Genomic DNA, 15,374 nt, shown 5'->3' with positions numbered 1-15,374 from the left:
AGTCAGCCATGTTGCCTCTTTAGGAGCTTGATGCGACCCTACATAATTCCTCGCCTATCTGTTTGGCTTCTTGCTGTCTATCCTGGTTGGTATCATCATATCAGTCTCTTCTTCCGTACACCGTCCTTTGTGGAAGTCGATGATATTAGTTACCTAGATGTATGAATGACCAGCAGGTTATGAAACATTCTGAGCGAATGTGTCAATTGACTATACATAGCTAACGAAGCAAGATAATAAAAAATAAATCGAAAAACATGCAACAGCCAGGACGAGCATTAGCGCTTGAGGAACTTTAGAGGTCGTTGACCCGTTTAATCAATCTCTCTTTTGCCTCGCTTGGTAGCAGCACAAAGAACTTGAGACCATGATGCAGACTATATTACCCTCAGGTAAGGCCTCTGCAGGCCCGTTGGCAAGCTATAATAATAGGGTTAGGGGCGATTAGGGCCCCGCCTCTAGGTGCATGCAGCAGATGACAATAGTATATGACATGCTTGCTTTTTATCCGGTCAGTCTGTGACATATACGATGTCTGCTCCAAGAGAAGGGAAAACTCAAGCTTCAGTTTCTGTATTTACGGAGTCCTTGGTTGAAGAAGGGAACACGATAATTACTGCTTTATTGATTGATCCATCGTGTCCCACCTCCTACACGAGGTGGGGGTATTTTCTCCCAAACTTGCCTAATGCAAGAATCGAGAAGATGAATTTGTAATTCGGATATGTGATAGCACAACTCTTGTTGAAGATGCCTTCGATACCCTCCTGTAGCCATTCCCCGTTTCGCTGCTGTCTAGACATAATCAAGCGAACTCCACGGTGGATAGGTTCAACATCGGGGTAGTCAACGCTCAGGAGTGCAATGACTGCGAATGCGGTTTGAACAACTTGAGATCCCGTAGAATGCTCGATATACGTCATTTGTTCGCAGCTCTGAATGGGTTAGTTCTCGAGTATCTTATCGAAGCATAGGGGTAGTGTAGTGGCTTGTTGATTCAAGTACTCACCTGAAAGCTTTCTGACCATCCACCATCCTCGCGTTGTTTCGAAAGCAGAAACTCACAACCTCTGCGGACATGTTCACTATTATCATAAGTCTCTCCAGCTGATCTCAGGCATTCCAAAGCAAACATCGTGCCGTATGTAAAGCATACTGCCCAGCTTCCATACCAACTGCCATCAGGGCGTTGCGCCCTCCTGATAAAATTCACTCCCCTTTGGATAAATGACTGTATCTCTCCTCGCCGATAGTCAGGCCAGTGTTTGGAGAACAACACCAAAGCTGTCAGCACAGCGCTTGTGCACTCAGGATAATCATATTCAACCATAATACGTCCAAAGACCTCTGCTGTGTTTAACATTTCGAGGTATTCACTTCCCCTGGTCGGCTCATAGGACGCACAACCGCCCGACGGGTTTTGATAAGTGAGCAAGGTGTCCACGGCATCAAAGATCCTTTGGTCTTCAAGCAGCTGTGGATATCCATCGGCCTCTTTCTGAAGCACAATAACAGCCTTCAGCGCCTCTGAAATGCAGTCGCTCACCCCATAACCCTGGTCGCGATTGCTGAAAGCCCAGGCCCCCTTACGGAAATGACGATAGCAAACGTCCTGATCCTGACAATTCTCGCGGATCTGCTGTCGATCCAGGAACTCCAGCGCCTGTACCAGCATGGGCTTGAACTGCGCGTCTTCAGCTAGACCAGCCGACCACACAGCCTGAATCAGAAACGCTGTGTCCCAGCATTGTACACCGTTCGTCCCGTTGGCGAACATCCCGTCTTTATTCACCCAGAGGAATTCTTCCATGCGTTCCCGGTGACGACGCACAGAATAGGAATCGGGCCCATCGCGGATATAGCAAACAATCAGGTTCATAGGTCCATTCACGGATGCTAAATCGGCATAATCTGAATTCGCATCCTCCATGTCAATCAATTTACTGACCCAGTCTTCCGCCCGTGTAGCCAGGCTTCTCGGTCGAAGGTAAGGTGTCCAGATATTCGACAGGACCCAATTGACTGAGTTCAACAACCACGACTTGGGATGATAATTATCAGTCGGGGCAATGTCATTGCGGTGTGCCGCCCACTCGATGCTCTCCCACGGCTGGACAAACAGCTCCCGTCGCAGGGCCCTCACAACGTCCGTTTCCGCGGCCGTCCACCTTTTAGACCAGATCCACGACATCGGGAGAAAGACCTGTCGGATATGCACCCACCATCTCCATGGGGCCACTGGTACCCAGTCCGGCAGCAGCCATGCCTCTGGAGGAACAGGATTAACAACCTCCCAGTCACACACCCCTAGAACTGCTAGCCAAAACTTCGACCAGTGCGGCGCATTCAGCGCGCCTCCGAGCCGGTGGAGAAGACCTCGCGCCTGCACCATGACCGGGTGCTCACTGTCCACCCCAAGAAGGCGCAACACGGTGTAGTTCAGGGACGTGCCAAACACAGAGCTGTCGCCTTCGGAATGGAGACCCCATCCTCCATCGACCGGGTTCGCGTGCGCAATCAGGTAATTTTTGATCTCTGTCGCGTAGGCCGGCGGAATGGGCGTCTCCGTCACCACCCACGCAATCACCACCCCGGGAAGCAAGAACATTGGCCCGCCATATTCGCAGCCCCAATTCCCCGGTGGAAGCTGTAGTTTCGAGAAGAATTTCAGGCCATTAATCGCACTGTCTAATGGTGAGGTAGCAGTAGGAAGATCCGGGAGATCCTATTCCATTATCAAATTAGAATTGGTTGCTTGGAGCACGCGCCATGCGGGAGGGTTAATCGCGTATGGTGGAGATACCAGAGGAAGCCCTAAATAATACTTATCAGCGAGTGTTTGGGGCCATCTCCGAGCCGCTTCATCGTCGTCGAGATAATGCCATGTATGCTTTCCATCTTCGTCCAGCATCCGCCAGCGGGAGTAATCCGTCTTGACAATACGGTTCATGGCGGAGGGTTGCAAGTACCAGCATGCCAGGTATACTCATTGACAGACAGAGAAACAAACAGACAAAGGCCAGCTGTTTGCGAAGACGAAATTGGGCCCCTATCTAGCCGATCTAGGCTAGGGAGGTAAACAATGGACAAAGCGGACACTAGTTTGTATCACATGCTATACACCTGAGGTTCCTGAGAGGATTAAGTACGGCTGGGCGGGCGGGAAGCCCCGTTGTCCACGCCCTATGGTTATATGTGTTTTAACTTCAGCCATCTAGAATCATAATGATATCCTGCAAGGCTAAAGTCGGTTGTGCAAGTTGTTCAGAACGATGCGATCCCGCCAGTGTGGCTAAGGGAACTATCGACGATGACGTCAGTTACCACCAACCGCTACTACCAGCATTTAGAACACTGTGAATCAAGTTAGGATGTAGAAAACAAGGCAATCATCTTTCTAGTCAAGGTATCAGCTATGCCTAACGTAGGGAAACCCTCTTGTGTACATGAAATCATAACAGCAGACAGATCACCATGACAAGACATAAAGATTCAAACCGATGGGAACTCCAGGATATGATGCGGACTCCGTAGACAAGGACAGATCATGATGCTCCCAAAAGCATGAGTGGGCAGCTCTAAAACTCCAAAGACACCGGACAGCGCAAGAGATCCATGCAATCCGTGCAATTGAACCCAGCCAAAAAAAAAAAAAAGAAAGAACAAAATCATAAAGCAAGCAGACAAATGATAACCCGGTCACTAGTATTCCGCCAGCTTTTCCGACACCAACTGAAGAACCGTCTTCTGAACCTCCTCGCGGGGACCATCAGCGTTGACGGTCAGCGCATCCCATTCGCCCTGGGGTTCCTCGAGAGCCTGCAATTGCGAGTGGACCATGCCGCTCTTCATATAGTGGGAGGGATCACGCTGCTTGACGCGCTCGATCAGGACGTCCTTGTCCAGCTTGAGATAAATGAAGTGGATCTGGACCAAGGGGGAGCCGTAGGCGGCTACGCGCATGACGTCTCGATATTTCTGCTTGAGGGCGGAGCAGGCGACTACAACGCCGGACGGAGGGTGGAAGTTGTTGGCTTGCGAAGAGGAGAGGGCCTCGATGGCGGCTTTGCGCAAGGAGATGAGCCAGTCCCAGCGGTCTTCGTCGGTTAGAGGGATGCCATTGCCCATTTTCTCCCGGTTGGTTTGTGAGTGGAACTGTATGGGTGCATGTTAGTTCAACTTGCGCATTTCACCAGGAGGCCATAGGTAGAATATCGGGTGGATCAAAGTACTTACATCATCTCCTTCGAGGAAGGGCAAACCCAGCTCCTTCTGCAGCATCCGTCCAACGGTACTTTTCCCGCATCCCGCAGGCCCGGTAACGACCCAGATATGTTGGATGTTCTCGGCTTTGGATGTCTCTGACCGCATTGAGGTGGCCGAATTGTGATTCAGAGAAACTTTGGTGACTGGTGTCCGAGAGGCATCTACAACCGCATTGGTATTTATAGGCGGTTGAGGCCTTTCCCCAGCAGAGAGCATAGTGTGTAGAACAAAGGAAGAATAACAGCAACAAACAGAAAAGAGAAAACAACGGTCGCAAGAGAGCCGCCGCAGAGGGAACAAAGACTATGACGCTCTAGTGATACACGGAACTCGGTGGGTGGTCCGGATGGTTCAACCAACTTTTGTGAGTGTTGTTGGGGTTGGTGGATGTATATAGAAGGCAACGGTCTTGTGTCTCGAGTGCTTTGAACCAGGTGAAATGCAGCAAACCAGGTCGTTGAACAGGCGATTGCAGGTCAAAGGTAATACCAGTATCTTTCATGCAAGTTATAAGGGGGAGAAGAGAAAGAGACAAGGGAGTAATGGCTAAATAAAAAGGAAGAAATCCAGCAGGCGGATATTAAGTATCAAACCTGGGCCTGTGGGGACTTTCATGTCGAAAGCCGATCCTGTAGGGAAAACATGACCTATTGTTTTCTTTCAAGATTGGAGGTACAAAAACATCGAATCATACAGACGTAACGGGAATTTTCCAACAACTTTCAAACTGGAAAGTCCGAACAACTTCTACTACAATGTTGGGTTTCTCCATAGCCTAACCTTAGGGTACCTTACAGAGTACGGAGTATAGATTACAGCCAGCCGAGTGGGGGGAATCAGTGAAACATATCACAAGGTGGGGGACATTCGAGAAGAAAGGGGGTTCCGCCGGCTTGGGTGTTAGTGGGAGATCGGATTCTTATTCTAGCTTTGAAGACCCTCACCATCGGACAATGGAAAGAAAAGGGAAGAATACTTTCTGAAATAATACTAAAGATTCGAAGCAGCTGAGTAGGTTGTACATCGCCATACACAAATTGTAAGACTCTATCTTTTGGATGAGCATCAGCTACGTACGAAGTTACGTCCCCATGTCATCCCATCGTTTCATGATGTCACGGGTAGAAAAGAAGGTTGCCCTGCACCGGGGATCCGGGACTGATACAGCCAATAATACAATTACAAGAGAGTTACAGACACTCATCCTACAAATCCCCCACGCTATACCATAATAGGCAGGCTGTGTACTGGGAAAGCAGTTTTACCATGTTATTTTCATGCATTTCTTTGAATTCAATGGAAGACCATACAGTTCAAAATTCAAAGGACGCGGAATACAGACAAAACTCTCATAGATTACTCAGAGATGATCTCCAGGGACCAGATACCAGGATGCTGTGGCTAGCATGGGCTGACGGAAATAAGGTAGCGGCCTGACATGAGAACCTTCTACAATATCTATCCGTTATCTGTCTACTGGCCAGAAGTTCTTCGATATTGATTGCAATTTGGATTGCAATTAATGGTAAGAACGAATGGCGTACGCATAGTAGTATTTACACTGTAATCGGAATATTCCCCCACGCAAATTCGAGATCTTCAATACCATCAACAGCAAAAGTGGGAGGATTCAATCAAAGCGCAAAGGATCTATCCCTAGCTACACTCTGTAAAGCGTTGCTCATTCACTTCTAACGCATCCCTGATGATAGAGCATGGCTGTACAACAGTTCAATCTGCCAATGTTTGATCCCGTGGACAAGGGAACAAGGGGGCAAACAATAATGTGTACATTATGGACGGACTAGTACTCCGCACTTCTGGAGGTACTTTGGCGTCTCAGCTCTGATAGGCGCTCAGCAGACAATCATCGTCCAACAAGGGTTATGGTTCAAAAGAGCGAAGCTGCAAGCCCGATACCGCCTTTTTTCAAACTGTCGAGCGTCGACACTCCACCACTCAACAGTCAAAGCCGTGTATTGACTTCGACAGGAGTGCTGACCATGTGGCCCACCGCCTAAATTGATTGATCTTGGGTCATTGTGGCTTGCAGGGGGACGTGGCTCAATCCGGGGAAACCCGCCAGTTTGCATGCAAACAATTCGCTGGCCAACACCTTCAAGTTCCTAGCATTGAGTACTCCGTATTTATTCAAACCTTGTTGGAACTTGGAACTTGGCAGTTATCACGAGACTGGGTCTCACCTCAAGAAGGCAATATGTTCCGTGAAACAAGGGCTCCGGAAATGTGTTTCCAGTTGCCTTACTGGTAGGCTGGCAGATTTCTGCCCAATCCGTTCGTTCCAGTGCAGCTCAGGACAAAGAGACGTGTCGAACTTGTTGGGAACTGCATTATTTTCCGCGTCCCCTATCTTCGAAAGTTCCAGGTCGTACTGAAATCGGCTTTGAATAGCAGTCGTAGTATCATTACCCTCCATGTCGCCAAAACATATTTTCGCGGCGGATGGCAGGGATGCGGTAGCAATGCTGATACCCAGGTACTCGTACTTCTGTATTTTGACCGCTGAGACATGGGACGCTGCACCCAATGTCTTTTATCTTGGACCTTGATTCAAGATAGGTGGTTATCGAGAGCATTGTTCTCTAGCCATTTTAGCACGAACATGACATGAGCGAGTATGCAGCCCATTGGTCAGTATCCGTAGCGCTCAACAATTTAGTGGTACGTTACAAGTGCTCCTGGCACTGTAGATGTCGAGTCGCTTCATATTTTCTGACTCATGGGGAGAGTGACTCGTATGTTCTTCGACTGTTAATCTACGAAATCCGCAAGTACAGATGCAACTGTTGATGGGATAACGTCTACTATGATGCCGAGATATTACGTAATCACCCATATGACAGGCTAACCGTCAGGCAGTCGTGTATCGCCTCTGCGGTCAACAACCAGGTGTAAGCTTGAGCGAAGCTAAGCGGCATGGCAATTGTGTGATCCTATCTGATTTGACTGCAAGGACTTCACGTGTGCACGAGTTCCAATCTAGTATAACTCTCCTAACCCTGCCATCTGGCCTCCGAAATGACTTCTCTCTTCTTCTCCACTCCCGTCGACATTGACGTCGTGCTCGAAGACAGCGATGAACGCCAGACAGTGGACGTGAAGCTCGATAAGGGCCGCCGCGAGCGAGTTCCTCTTTACATGGATGGGGAGTCTGTGAAAGGTGCTGTTACGGTTCGACCAAAGGATGGGAAGCGATTAGAACACACAGGCATCAAGGTGCAATTCATTGGCACAATCGGTATGGGACCCTGCCCGTTCAAAGACTGCAGCACTTATTGCCACTGGTGGTCGAGACATGAACTGACCAATTATCTTGCTGAGCAGAGATGTTCTACGATCGAGGCAACCATTACGAATTTCTTTCGCTGGTGCAGGAACTTGCCGCTCCCGGAGAGCTGCAACACCCACAGACATTCCCTTTCAACTTCAAGAACGTCGAGAAACAATACGAATCATACAATGGTATCAATGTGAAGCTGCGGTACTTTGTGCGGGTGACGGTCTCGAGGCGGATGGCCGATGTGATTCGCGAGAAGGATCTCTGGGTCTACTCTTATCGCATGCCCCCGGAAACCAACAGCCCGATCAAGATGGATGTCGGTATCGAAGACTGCCTGCATATTGAGTTTGAATACTCCAAATCCAAGTATCACCTGAAAGATGTCATCGTGGGACGTATCTATTTTCTCCTCGTGCGGCTGAAGATCAAGCACATGGAACTATCCATTATTCGACGTGAGACGACGGGGTCTCCTCCAAATCAATACAACGAGAGCGAGACGCTGGTACGGTTCGAGGTAGGTCAGCTCGTTGATTTGGTACACAACAGGGGATGCCTGCTAACGTTGTTGTTCTGATAGATCATGGACGGATCGCCTTCGCGAGGTGAGTCGCATCCGGCTGAAGTTTGCTTCATGGCATACTGCTGGCACCCCACAAAAAGCAATATACGTTATTGAACAAATGGGAAGAGTTTCCTGCTGACAATGACCAGGAGAGACAATTCCTATTCGTCTGTTCCTGGGTGGTTTCGATCTGACGCCCACCTTCCGTGATGTCAACAAAAAGTACTCCACAAGATACTATCTGAGCCTGGTGTTGATCGATGAAGGTAAGCAGAACAAAAAAAAGAAAGCACTTGCTTGTTCGGATGTTTTCTCCATTGGCATGGAATCTGCCCGATCGATTCCCCATGGCGAACCAACTGGCAGTCTGTGTGACTTGGAAAGCGCATGACCATTTTCACCGCGTTGTTTGCTACCTGCATTGGTACCTGAGGTTTCCATCTGTTCACACTTGCCCAATAATATCCCACGGCATCCCACCTGAACATTTCAATAGCCGATCGGCTATTGAAACCACCTCGGACCAGTCATGGTGGTCATTCGGACCGGCTGACTTGCGGTCTCTTTCCGAACGGCAAAACCCCCACGCTAAGCCACACTTGGTTGATTACACTCGCGTGGCGGCCCCACTAGGCCCCCGGTTTTCGTCTTTTCATACGTTTTTGTTTCGAAACCCAGCTGTTTTTCTCAGTTTTGCATCCCACTGCTGTATTAAAACGTACTGACCTGAACTCCTTGTGTCTAGATGCCCGTCGGTACTTCAAGCAGTCCGAGATTACTCTCTACAGACAAGCTCCCGAGATCGCAGCGACCCCTCAAATCGCTCAACAACAACAGATCCAGCAGCAGCAGCTCCTTCAGCAACAGAAGCAGCAACAGCCCCTACCAGAAGGGTCAGCCACGGCCGGACCTGGACGCGAATCATATCACACTCAGAGAGTATCCGCCCCTGCCGCTTAGCCTGTAGGCTGAGTGTGTCGCATGGCGTCTCGCTTAACGTTTCTATTTCATGGAAGTTGTTGAGATTTGGCGACATCTTCTGCTCCGTACATATACCCTATCTGACTCTGTATCCGTACCTTGTGCTTATTTTGAATCGTTGCCATCAGATAAACTGGCCCTGTAGTCGACGGTCAACAATTGATTCCTTAAATATGGTAGTTCGCTGTGCCCAACGATGATTGAGAATGCGACTCTCGCTTTCCGCAAATGCTTATCTATACAAATATGCAGGATCGAGATCTATTTGAAATGGTCTCTAGCGAAAAATGTGAAATATACAAATTAAACATCATTGCCGACCCGTTCTAAGACCGCTCCAAGAACCTGGAGAACCTCTCCGTCATCTTTTTCCCTTCCAGCGACCTGCACCGCCTTTATAACGAGTGGGTATATCCATTCCAGATGTTTCTTGTGATGTTCATTTCCAGCCTGGCTTGAGTCGGCGGATGACATGACCACTGTCCTGATCATAGGCGGAGGAGGAATGGCAGTTGGTTCGCTCCGCAAATCGATCATGCCGCGGAGAAGATGTAGCAGCGCCTTGCGCGCCGGCGTGGGCTGCGGCATGAGTCCGCGGAGTGGCTGATCCGCGATGTATGCCTTCAGGGACACGGCGCATCGGAGTATGAGATACGGGGAGACAGAGCGCGAGAGCAGAACGCGGGCTGTCGTTTGCTCCGTATCACTTGTCTCTTTTCTGGATGTATCATCATTGTTGGGCTGGGAGGCTGATGCGAGCTCAAATAGCGTGTCGATCAGAACGTATGCCATCCGAGCACGTGGGGTTGGCGGTGGGTCAAACGTTCGGCCAGGCCGGACATCATATAGATCCTGCAGGAGCTCCTTATCCGAATACTTGATAGGAGCGCCAAAACGCTGTTGCTGGTAGATGAAAGAGGAGTCGAATATCGTACGAGCGAATTGGCGTCGAATATTGTCTGGAATGACGGATGCGCCTAGAGATGGAATGATGATGGACTTGAGCTTGTTCATAGCATCGATATCAAAGGTTTCGTCTGCGTGGATTTTTGTTGTGGGAATTGAACGGGTTCGATAACCTTTCGCAGAGGCAATGCCGTTCACAATGTCTACCACGCACTTCCAGAACCGCGAGATCTCTTCCAAATTTGCGTTTTCGTATTGCTTTTCGACGTATGGAACCGCCACATGGAGGATATCCAGCACTGCAGTGGTCGATTTCTGCCATAAACTGGGATCTCGGTCTTTTCCCGGCCACTCGTACCTTTGAACAATTGGGTTCCCAAGATGTTCCAAGGCACAAGATAGAGAGCCATTGGAGAAGATATCTTCCCTGATACCAAAGGCAGCAATATACCAGCCCAGGAGCTCTACAGCGCTTTTCGAGAACGCAACAAAAGTTGGCCTTCTCGAATCTGAATCTAGGGACCATTTTGTCAATGCGGAATCAACCAAGTCAGCAAGACAGAAAACGATCTTTGGCTGGGCCTCCGGCTTGTCTGAACATAGCAGTTTCACACAGTCAATGATAATTGCTTGTACATCCGAAACCCGATCCACGTCCGGTGAATAAGGAGAGGAGACGGAGTTCCAAGCGAGGAGGCGCAAATGATGGAGAATATGCTCAATATGGTCATCCCCTAGATCGTCCTTATAGAGGGAATACAACTCCTGAAATGCCTGCAAGTATGCAGATGATGCATCCTGATTTGGGCGTCCGAGGTCAATCATGTCCTCCCTGGGAGCAGGATGGCCAGCAACCCACAGCGACCAAGCGAGTCCGAGAGCCTTCTTGCTCATATTATTTGTCGTCTGCGCCCGAAGAAGGATGTTTGCCAGACTGGAGAATACCGCTTCACTTAGCTCCAGGAAGTTCGAGCTGATAAGCTTGTGCAAATATCCCAGGAGACGTTCCCAGGAAGCGTCAAAGGCACCGTCTCCGACAATAGGCCCGAAAAATGTAGTTATCAGATTGGAAAACCCCTTGATCATGACAACTGCTGTTTCTATCCAAGACTGAACCACCTCAGAGCCTCTGGCCTTCTCCGCTGCCCGAGAATTTGCGAGTTCAAGTTCGATGGCCTCAACCATTAGGAACAAAACACGATTCAGACACAGACGCCATGCCTTGGGTGAAAGTTGTTGCCCGTACGCATCAAAAATCCTTAGAAGGGTTTGAATCGCGCAGTTTCGGATCTCCAGCCTGCTATCCCTCGCAAGGCTTACAATCCTAAGCAGAAGCAGCAGCCACAGCGCATTTCGTGAGACCCAGGGTTCATCACCTCTTGCAAGAGTCGAAAGTGTCTCCTCGCTGACTGAGAGTTCGACATGCGACTCAATGCAGAATTCCTCAATTTGCCCTTGCAGAAAATCAGATACATTCCAGAAAGATGATGTCGTTGTCAAGGAGATATTGAAGTCCTCTTGCTGTAAAGCGAAACGGGATAATGAATTCACGAGGTCCAACCGACATTGGCGTGGCAAGAGAGCGATAAAATCAGAAGCGACTAACTGTAGAGATTTGTATGCAGCACGAACGAGCCGAGGCGAATCGGCTACCGAGCGTGTGTCACGCGCCCTGCTAGAGGTATCTCCTGCCGCTGCCGCGCTCTCGCCATTTGAAACGTCCCCGAACACACTAGATATCAGACTGAAGACAAGCGTCCATCCATCACTGAAAGACTCTGCGTACTGCTCCAGAATACTCTTTAACGTCTCCAGACTCTGCTCATGAATCTCTATGACGGAGGTAGAGGGTGGTAACCCTGGCATGCAAGCGTTAACCGAATAGAGCGTCGAGACTTGCATGTTCAGAGTTTCCAGGTTTCTGATATGACGCGCGTTTCGGACTGAATCATCAGCATCGTCTCCCTGTTTCATAGTCTCAAATACGACATAGCTGAGTACACCGTTCGCTTTTAGACGAAGTCTCTGGCTTATCTCTGGGTTTGCGGCGGTGGCAATCAACCGCTCAGTGAGCAGCTGCCAGACGCCGCGGTCGGTGTCGGCCAACGACGACAAGCGTTCAAGATTTGCTTGGGCGAGCTCTTTTGCTTTGTCCAAGACAAACTTCAGTTCTTCATCCCGCACTCTGGACTTTTCGGCCACAAAGGACACACCCCGGTTGTTCCTCCGTGGCCAACCGACGTGCTTTTGCGACGGTGAGGAGTTAGGAGTCCCCGGTATCTTTTCAGATGGCTCATCTTTAACTGGTTCTTCAGTTGTGCCGGAGAGGTCAAGGAGAGCAATCAGCAGACCGTCGAACGAATCGCTCGGATAGTCACCAGTGCTCTCGAACAATTTTGCAGAGGCTGCTTGAACAGCTGTAATTTCTGCCCCGAGGTTGGCTTTAGACATATCGCCTGACACATCCACCGCATTATTGATAGAGCTATTTGTTTTGCTGGAGGCCATACCGATGAGTAAGTCTACATCCTGCAGCGTTCCGAGAATGATCGACCAGGCCGGCTGATCTAAAGTGGGACCGAGGGCAATCCCCAAATTCAAGAGAGCACGGAGGCACAGCAGATTTCTGGTGCTTAGTGACAATGAAGCAATTTCCGCAGATGCTCTCGGACCGTCCGCAGGAAATGGGGAGCTAACAAGGGACACCACGCCGCCCTTGCGTTTTTCATCCATGGCGGTAATGCTGTGGGAATCTGAGGCAGCTGCAGTCGAAGCACCAGCCATCTCAGCTGGCATTGTAGCCTTCGCTAGAGTAGTCAAAAAAGCGTCCCGCGGAACGGACAGTCTGAGAAGGCCGGCAACATGAGCGAGCTTCTGAAAAGATCGAACAAGGTTGTGATAGTAATTTTCGTCCAACGAAGCGTAGAGAAATGTCGAACAGGCTGCAAGTATAGCAGGCCAGCAATTCTCAATGATGCCGGCGCAGGCCTTGATTGCTGTCAATTGAGGGTGAGAATCTAGGTCCAAGGGATTAAGAGGTATCGCGAGTTTCTTGGAATTCGATCGGTGTATCGTTGTGCTGGAATCCTTTCTCTGAAGATTATGTGCAGGCTTAGTAGTATTGCTTTTGTCGGGGCTCATAATCCGACTTCTCCGCTTCTGCTTTGAGTCTGGGACAGTTAATGGAAGTATGAATTTCGCCAGCCCTTCTGCAAATGAGGTGATACAATTGAGCACTAGGCTGTAGATGTATGTTTCAGGGGGAGATGGCGGATCGGTCTTGTCAAGCAGCTCGATGTACGGCGTGCGGACTGTGCTCCACTGACTGCTAATTCCCTGGAAATTAGTCTCAGTAGAAGGGCCAGTGGCCCCAATAACCCCAGCAACTCCGCCGGCTTCAAGTGTTATCTGCTCTTCCGTTATGGATCGTGCATGTTCAGCTCGCAAGGGTACAGTTGAACGACTGCTGACTCCAATCAATGAAGGCTTCTCAGACGCTAGACGAACGAGAGCGGCCATGTGATCTCTGAGAATATTCTTCCTGTTGTCTTCTCCGTCATATAGAGAATAAATGAGCCGAACTAGCCCCGGCTCGGCATAAAGTCCTCTAAAAATTTCCATACAGAGTACTCTTTTCCAAGGCGACGTCCCATCGGGTTCGAGAAGGTGAGTCAGCAACCCAAGAGCCATCTCGCATTCGGCTGTCAGAAGAGACATGTAACGCTTGAGAAGTATAAGAAGAATCCGAGCAACGCGGCTGGTAAAGGCAAAGCCGTGCCTCTCAGAGAGGTACCTGACTGTCATCGGCATGAGCCGAGTCCGCAAAACATGCGTGAGCTCCGCATGTCCAACAAATAAGTGTCCGCTGTTAGTGAGAATGCTCTCGATGAGCTCCAATGTGAACGTTTGAGAAAGTGACTTGATACGCAGAAAATGCAATTGCTCGCCATCTACAAGCCGGCACAGATCATCCAAGACCTTTACGCGCTATGTCAATGAAGTCCGAATACGCGTAGGAGTGTGATGCTTACCCGCAATGCATCGTACGCAGAGTACCCGATGTTCACGGAGTCAGCTTCAAGCTTGATTGTCACTCGTGGCTTGCCTTCATCGAGAGTTTCTGAAGATACGTCAGCAGGCATAAGAAGCCAGGCCGAACAAAGGAAAAACTAACTGTCTTCTTCAGCAACTCGTTCGAATGTCGAGACTACTAACTGCTGAAGAGTGGCCGCTGCTGTGCTAGATACGGCAAGAGTTTTGCTTGTTTGCAGCGTAGCACATATTTCTAATGTACTTGCAAGAAGCTCTCCGCCTAGGTCATTGGAATAATGCTGCAAAAGTGAGGGCAAGGACTGCAAAATTTTGAGTTGGATATCCAGGCCTGATCGAGTTAGCGATTTGACGGATTATCAGCTATGACTGCTTACTCAGGCTAGTGGTCTCTTTCAATCCCCCAAGGACATCCTTCAGCCTCTCAGAAGGTAGAGACCGTGAAGCCACAAGTCTCTGCAAGCAGACAACTCCGATTCCGGCAAGCTTTGCATGTCGACTATGGCAGGCTAAAATAAATGGATCGACAAATCTGGGTTTGCGCACAAGATCTCTTGGGTACTCAGTAATTTTCCCAAGCAGCAACAAGGGCGACATATGGCATTGCTTGACACCCACCAGCAGATATCTGAGCCTCGGAAGTTGAAGGCAACGCCTTCAAATCATTCAGTGACTCCTCAGCAGCCTAAGCCGTCAGTAAGCTTGAGTTTCATGAAACCTCCTCTATTAGATGGGAAGCAAACATTTCGCAAGTCAGAATTCTTCCGTTTGGACTCCTGAATCAGATTCAAGAGTTCTGTTTGCAAGAACTGTGAGGACATTTCCGATCAATGTGTACAGTCGCACCATGCCCAATGCTACCAGTCCGAGGAATATCTCCTGGACTTTTCTCCCTACTGGCGATCAGGTGTTCGCTGAATCCGATATTCGTTCATGGAGCATTTAGTGGATTGTAAGGAGACTGAGAAATTCCAGACCGGAAACAGAACTCAGCACTTTACTTCCGGTATAACAGCCATGTATCTGTCAAGGAGTAGAAGAGAGAAGATAATTGTGTTGCAGCCACTTAGCAAAGACGATGCAATCGAGTTGATCCACATACACCGTTCCTGTGACAGATACTCCGTCCGTACCTTAGCTCTATCTGGACTAGGTGGCTTCTCCAGGGAATGCCAAGACATCAGTGGATATGCCGGCCCCACGTGATACAAGTGGCTGTCGTTATCATCACGTGAGATGACTCTTCTTGAAATCAAGGCAGCCGTGACAAGTACCTCAGGCACACAGGCTAACCAGAATCAGTAG

The 15,374-nt window shown here is 49.3% G+C and overlaps 4 protein-coding genes across 4 annotated transcripts, besides 1 other annotated feature; 1 reads left to right on the top strand and 3 right to left on the bottom strand.

Moving 5' to 3' along the window:
- Nucleotides 1-650: 650 nt before the first annotated feature.
- NFIA_104210 (terpene cyclase/mutase family protein) lies at nt 651-2,950 on the bottom strand (the record flags this gene model as incomplete). Its single annotated transcript, XM_001266829.1, has 3 exons — nt 651-935; nt 1,010-2,725; nt 2,804-2,950. 3 exons carry the CDS (start codon nt 2,948-2,950, stop codon nt 651-653), a joined length of 2,148 nt encoding a protein of 715 aa, XP_001266830.1.
- A 752-nt stretch (nt 2,951-3,702) lies between these two features.
- On the bottom strand, nt 3,703-4,482 carry NFIA_104200 (gluconokinase; the record flags this gene model as incomplete). Its single annotated transcript, XM_001266828.1, has 2 exons — nt 3,703-4,155; nt 4,237-4,482. 2 exons carry the CDS (start codon nt 4,480-4,482, stop codon nt 3,703-3,705), a joined length of 699 nt encoding a protein of 232 aa, XP_001266829.1.
- A 2,823-nt stretch (nt 4,483-7,305) lies between these two features.
- NFIA_104190 (vacuolar protein sorting-associated protein 26) lies at nt 7,306-9,092 on the top strand (the record flags this gene model as incomplete). Its single annotated transcript, XM_001266827.1, has 5 exons — nt 7,306-7,525; nt 7,612-8,084; nt 8,148-8,172; nt 8,282-8,398; nt 8,878-9,092. 5 exons carry the CDS (start codon nt 7,306-7,308, stop codon nt 9,090-9,092), a joined length of 1,050 nt encoding a protein of 349 aa, XP_001266828.1.
- Nucleotides 8,958-9,012: a microsatellite.
- A 324-nt stretch (nt 9,093-9,416) lies between the features above and the next one.
- Nucleotides 9,417-14,666, bottom strand: NFIA_104180 (putative endosomal peripheral membrane protein (Mon2); the record flags this gene model as incomplete). The annotated part of the gene is made up of 5 exons (XM_001266826.1): nt 9,417-13,427; nt 13,650-14,006; nt 14,051-14,139; nt 14,194-14,400; nt 14,447-14,666. The coding sequence occupies 5 exons, from the start codon at nt 14,664-14,666 to the stop codon at nt 9,417-9,419; spliced, it is 4,884 nt and encodes a 1,627-aa protein (XP_001266827.1).
- Nucleotides 14,667-15,374: the final 708 nt, after the last annotated feature.

Source organism: Aspergillus fischeri, genomic scaffold (genome assembly GCF_000149645.3).
Source record: "Aspergillus fischeri NRRL 181 1099437636245 genomic scaffold, whole genome shotgun sequence".
Classification (NCBI taxonomy): domain Eukaryota; kingdom Fungi; phylum Ascomycota; class Eurotiomycetes; order Eurotiales; family Aspergillaceae; genus Aspergillus; species Aspergillus fischeri.
The sequence above is the reverse complement of the archived record's forward strand: the minus strand, read 5'-3'. Positions and strand labels throughout refer to the sequence as shown.